Source organism: Pyxicephalus adspersus, chromosome 5 (genome assembly GCF_032062135.1).
Source record: "Pyxicephalus adspersus chromosome 5, UCB_Pads_2.0, whole genome shotgun sequence".
In the NCBI taxonomy this organism is placed as follows: domain Eukaryota; kingdom Metazoa; phylum Chordata; class Amphibia; order Anura; family Pyxicephalidae; genus Pyxicephalus; species Pyxicephalus adspersus.
Window position 1 is genome coordinate 55,788,197 of NC_092862.1, and position 6,735 is coordinate 55,794,931.

General features: G+C 45.1%; 1 protein-coding gene across 3 annotated transcripts in view; it reads left to right on the plus strand.

Annotated features, from left to right (window-relative positions):
- Window positions 1-2,790: 2,790 nt before the first annotated feature.
- Window positions 2,791-6,735, plus strand: part of NFATC1 (nuclear factor of activated T cells 1) — a 118,199-nt gene continuing 114,254 nt past the window's right edge. Inside the window, exon 1 of one of the 3 annotated variants that reach the window (XM_072411555.1) lies at window positions 2,791-3,315. In XM_072411555.1, the coding sequence (XP_072267656.1) occupies window positions 3,186-3,315 (130 nt within the window). In that variant the 5' untranslated portion in view covers window positions 2,791-3,185. The remainder of the gene's footprint in view (window positions 3,316-6,735) is intronic. The other 2 variants (XM_072411556.1, XM_072411557.1) reach the window with 2 other exon arrangements.

The window sequence follows — 6,735 nt, forward strand, 5'->3', positions numbered from 1 at the left end:
ATGGCAGAATGAAGGGTCCTCCCTGACCGTAAGTGATTGCATAAATATTTAGAGGTAAGCAAGCACACGCAGCAAATGATGGTCTGCATTAGTAAGCCTTGTTTAAGATATAATGGTACACAACTGTTCCTACATAAAACCGCTAACTGGCTACCACTACTCCCACAGGATCTCCGTCTACAGTGGCAAAATAACACGATGTTAAAACTCTAGGATATGATTCCATACAAAAACATAGCAAAGACAAATAAAACCCAGTGGAGCGGGGCTTCCTGAAAAGTTCACAAAGTGCAAATAATTTCATACCCACAGACAGACACCTTGGTGTGTTTGGGATTTTCAGGTACTGGCCTAGTTATCAGATCACATTAACCTCTTTATTGCTGGACAGAAATTAGGGAATAAAATATTAGTTGATTCCAAGATCGCTGGATTGTTCTTTGCAGACCACAGCGTTAACTCGTTGATATCCTCGCTGTGCACCGCTTATTGGAGGAACGACACTGATTAATACGGTCAGAGTCACAAGTCAGATATTTACAGCGTATACACAATAACAATTCTCGGCGTTTGAAACAAAATCCACTAAATCTGTAAGTAATTTAGCAGAATGGGATTTTCCTTTCTGATGACTGCCAGTTGCTCTTCTCTTCCAAATTTCCACAGCAGGGGAAGCCTATGACTTACATAATGACTTTAGCATGCAGACTTTCTTTATTTATATATATATTATTTAGATATATTTATATATTTCCATGAAATGCTTCTAGATTCTTACTGTTCACACCGAATAATAGGGTAATAGTGCTAATTGCAGGAGGACAGACATTTCACACATGGGTTAGGGAATTTTGGCACTGCAGTCTCCGTACGGCTGGAATAAAGGAGTGGAGTCCTGGAAAAGTCGGCTTATCGTCCATAGCTATCCAATGCCTTTCTACCCGATGCTCGGAGCGCTGTGGTTGATATAGGCAACACAGCTTCCTCTAAATTAAACAAATCTCTCTAACTCCTAAAGCCCAACTCCACTGATAGAAAGTACCCCAGCCCAGTAATAATAAAAAAGTCAGCTTTCACTAAAATATTCACCTTAAGTCTGCCTCTGTTCCCTGCAAAAAGTCTACAAGTCCGCTGGAGGCTCCTATGGGGTCAACCTTCATCTATTGAGCCTGGGCAGTCATGGACATACCCCTTGGGGGGTGGGGGGTCATCCTGAGCCTCTGGGTTCAAGGCTCTGCTGCACAGGGGAATAATATGATCTCATGTGATTAACCCCTTCTGTGTGGATAGAGACTACTGCAGGATTATTTTTTATATAAGTGTAGTCTTATATAGGTGCTCTTTCAAGATGTCAGTACTGACCCACTTCTGGAAATGTTTCTGTCTTAAAGTAGAACTAAAAATAAAAAATATGTGATCAGCCAGGGTATTTGTTGCAGAAGGGACAGGCCATGTCTCTTCTGCAATAAAACAAACTTACCTGGTGGTTTGTAGTCTTTTCTATAATGTACAAACCTCCTATACATGGCTGCTGGGGATGAATAAACACCTGAGTGCAGGAGCTACATCATCCTGATCTGGCCAATGGCTGAAGATTCTAAACCCAGAAGAGGAGCGGGTAAAGGATATGTTAGTTATATAGCGAGGAGAGGTGAGTTTAGTGAAATAATTGCCCACAGGCAGGTAAGTGTATTTATTTGCAGTAGAGACATTGCCTATCCCCTCTGCAATAAAGAACCCACCTAATGACATTTTTGTAAAATGGACCTATCATCACATATTTTACTTTATATAAATTGGTGGCTGTCCCGCTTATGAAATGAAATACATTTTTTTTTTTAAATATTTTATCTTTGTGTTGATTGCTGCGGCGGTAAGGACTGAATGGGAATCCCACAGCCTCCTGAGATTCATAAGTCACTTATCCCATGAGGCTGCAGGCTGCTCCTTCTGTGCATGCCCGAGGTCAGGGCTTTACTAGAATATCAATAAATAAAAGTGCCGAGCTCATGCATGTGCATTATATTCTCAGGAAGACGCACCTTGTGCCTGCGCAGTGTGAGATCAGGTGACATAAGAAATGTACAGCGCTGCGTAATATGTTGGTGCTATATAAATTCTGTTTATTAATATTAGGAAGAAGAAGAAGAAGAAGGAGAAGAGGATGGAAGAAGATGGCAGCACTCAGTGTCCAGTCTGTGCCGGAAATAAGGAAGTGTGAGACCTACTTTAAGTATGTGTCACTGTCCTAGTACAAGCTTGGATGGTAAAATCAGGAGTTATATACACATTTGTTTCAAGTTATTATCTTTTAAAGTTTTGATAACTATTGGATCTGCATGACAGTCAGGCATTTAGCATCTTCTGAAGCAGAGGACAGGGATGGCAGCCTCGGGTTCCCTTTAGACTGATTATAGGACATATGTAAGTTGCAGTGAGGTAAGTTGAACTTTTATTTCTCTAATATTCCATGAATTATAAATATAAAGGTTTTGAACCCTTGCAATACTTTGTGATCCCAGCAGGTGAGGTCAGCTGATGAAGGGGGAGAGATCCTTGAAGGATCCCTATCAATCAGCACTGGAGAAGGGGAACTACAACCTCAGTGGTGACACACAGGACACGCCCCTCGCACTGTCAGACAGTATAGGAGAGTTGTGTGACGTCACAGTCAGGGGGAGGAGCTGCATAGCCGGGGGGCGGGGCAGAGGAAGGTGCTGAGTGTCTAGGGGGTGTTTTCCAGCTTAAAAAAGGCATCGGGCAGCTCGCAGGTCTGCGTCAGAGAGAGACTTGGAGACTTTGCCGAACTCCCAGCATAGACAGGGGAACAAGTCAGCAAGTCCCTGCAATCAGTGCGTGCAGTCAGTGCGGCAATCAGTGCGGCAATCAGTGCCACTTCTCACACAGCACGCCTGTCACACTTTGCACACATTTGTCAATGCAACAACTGCCGGTGTCACCTCAGTGCAGGACCCCTGTGAGTTCTGCACGGGACTTTTCCAATACGAAAGTCACATTGTAGTTGGAAATAGGCTTCAGATCACAAGGTGACACTTCGGATCGCACATGTGCATAGTCTGTCCAATCGTATCGCACGGAATCTCCCAGTGTTAGGATTAGTTTGCTGGAAGTGACAGATCCCAATCTCTGATCGCTGCACCCCCATTGCTCGGACCGCTGAGTGGATGCCACGCACTACTGTAGCAGCTGCCGCTCCTTCCAGTCTTCCCTTCGGTCCGCTGCTTCAAGCCTGCGTCAGAGACAGTGTGGAGTTCCAACCCTTCTTCCCATTCATCATGAAGTCGGCGGAGGAAGGTAGAGTGTGCTGATTGCATGTGTGTGACGTGTGTGTGCTCAGATCGATGCGATGTCCCATCTGTCAGTCATACACTGCCCGATGTGTGATCGGATCCTGGGACAGTGTGATTGGATGCACATCTGCAGAACCACAACCATGCTAGCATTGTGTCAGGGGTCCTACAGAGTGCTGGGATTGGGGTGTGTGGGGTAATGTGTGTACCTGTGCTACCTGATCGGTCCTGCCACTTACCTGCATCAGCACCACAAGCATGTGCCAAGTGTTCAGGCAGCAGGGATGTCCCGGTCAGTGCTGCTGGGAGACTCATTCATTGCTGCTAGAGATACATAGAGTGTGTGTGTGGAGGAATATATCTGTGTGCACCCTGCCCGATGTGTCATTCACACCCAGATATCTATATATATATATATATTTATACATTGCAGACACAGGGAAGGAAGTGTCACTTTGGGTTTGTTCACAAACTTTATGAATTGTTATTTCTCATCTTCTGAGTTGGCAATTTCCGCAAGAAAGTTTTCTGATAATACCCGATAAGGTCCCATAATACCAATCATCAGACGAGTGGATCTGTACAATCCCAATATTAATAATTGTATATGTATGGGGGTATTTATCAGCATGCGGGGGGAATAGTCTGTGTCCTCTATAAGACATCGGGTCACCCCATCAGATTTCAAGAAGGTTGTATTGGATGTGGTAGCTGTGCCCCCCATTGCCCCCTTACTGCCCCCTGGTAACCCCTTATTGCAGGTAGGTGGTGTCGGGCTGTGTCTTGATGTTGTATGATGCGGGGTATCAGGTAATTGCCCCCAGCCATGGACAGGTGTAGGGTAGCAGCAGACACTTGTGTTTAATTGATTCGCTCCTGTTTCGCTGCGGGGAATAGGAGAAAAGCTGGCTGTGCTGATGAGTAGAAGGCGGACCTCATCTGTAGCTGCAGGACCTGGATGTGTCCTGAACTCTGCGGGTATCTGCCATCCAGCTGCATCTCCTATGCTGAGCATTGCCCCTCACCTGCAGGACAGGGCCATGCAATCCCCGCAGACATTCGGATCGGCCACACCTTACATGAAACCATTCCTAAAAAATGTCTGGGACAGCCCGAGCAGATCGGGGAATCCCAACTCAGATATTCCGCTTGTATGACACAAACAGCCGAGCAGATCGCTTGGCACTGTACACGTGTCAACTTACCGCCGAGCTGCCGCACACATACGCCGCGCATTAGCCATGATAGTACATGGGAGCTATACATGTGCGAATTATGGGCCCATTCACCCGGGGAATATCCCTAATAAATCCCACAGACTGATCTTTTATTGGGAAGAAATTGGTTGTATTACCATGTTTACCAATGATGTGTGTATTATATACGAGTATATCGTATGACTTGTATATTACACGGATCTCCTATTTACACCCCTCTCTCATCACCAATATCAATCCCAGGGAACCACCGGGGGCACATCGCAGCACGATCTCCATCATTTCCACACATCTTTCCATGGATCACATCTGTCACGATATATATCGCTTGTTACAGATCGGTGCATTGTGTGATAGTCTATACTACACAATATCACAAGTGTCCAGATTCGGGGTTTTTAAATTGGAAATCTAAACTTCAAATAAACTCCCCCCAGGCATGGGATGAATGGTGTACTTGTATCGGTGTATAAACCCCCCAGCTCACATCGCTCACATGTATGTGCCAAACCCTTGTACCCTTGTATAGAGCCGGCCTTGTTCATACAAACACAACATACACACATCATACACACAACATACACACATCATAAACCCATCATACACACAACGTACACACATAATACACACAAAAAATACACATCATACACACAACATACACGCAACATACACAGGGAATGAAAGCCGCCATTACCCGGGATATAATCTTCTCTATAGGGACGATGTGTGCTCGCCAACATACACCGGAGCGGAGGAGAATGAATGTGAGATCCTGGGACATTCATTGCAGAATATTGGGTGAATAGATGTGTCAGGAGGCTGGAGATAAATATTGTCCAATCTCCTGGGTGATCAGTGTGATCGGTCATACGATTTACAGGTCGTTATACATGTGTCAGTGTCCTCATCATACGATTATACTATTACTATATCGAGTTACTATACTATATACTATAATACTGGCAATGTGTGATAGAATAACATACGATTTCTTCTAATAAATTGGGAGAATTTACCGCACACATAGTACGACCAATGATCGGGCAGTGCCATGGGCTGCAGATCTGTATATAAAATATTATTTGTGTTTTGCAGCGATCTGTAATGCTCCGATATTCTTGTATCCATCTGTCCGATATTGGTGAGCCCATACACAGAGAGATATCTGTTCATATTGATCATTAATATTATTCATAAACAATTCTCAGCCAATCATTCCTCCACACATCGGCTGTGCAAATATTACAATATGAAATCGGAATAACTTCTACACCATGCCAGAGAATACAATCCATTCAGAATTATATCATTGTTAGAGAAATAAAGATTGTACGAAAAAGATCGTTTTATACCAGTACAAATGTACACAAGTCGGACAGAAATCGGCCGATGCTGCTGCACAGATCACACGTATGGGTTCATCGGACATCCCGGGTACATTACAGAGTCTGCTCTGATATTTGCCCGGATCTGGTGTTTATTGGAGCCTGGGATACCCCACATACACAGATCATCCCCCCATGTGTCCACATTCACACTCAGTGAATGTGACATTTATAGGGAATGTGAATCAGAAATTCTAGAAATAATGTCCAAGCGATGTGCCGATTGCTGGATATGGTCAGTGGGCCCACACAGTGCTGTACGATCCGCAGCAATCTCAGTGCCGACATTGTATGTGATCGGTGCAATCATGGAGGATGTGTATACAGAACACCCCATCTCATCATGGCCAATGTCACCACAAAACACCGATCTCTGTGATCGGTGCCACGTGGAGGGTCGGTGCGGATCGTATGGCTGGGAGGTATATCTTGGATTGTTTTAGGGCAATTGTTTGTAATACTACATGTATGGACGGGGTGTCAGCACTAGTGGGCGCTGCAACTGAACACAAGGACACTGCTGGAGGCACACCGATCACTGACACACCGACAGCACACCGATCACTGACATTGGTTCGGGACACCGATGACAGATACACGTGTATAGTGACAACACACAAACTCCCCCCAGACTCGGCGAGTGTCAGGTGAATGTTGTCCTGCACATGAATGTCCCTGTATGAAAGTAAAACTTTTTGTGCCCCTCCCCCACGGTCCGTGTTGCATGTCGGGCAGTGTATGGGCTCTGTGGTGATCGGTGGTGTTGGGGCCCCGGGTGAGGGGCTAAAGCCTCCCGGTTATTATCCGATCTGTGTTTATACA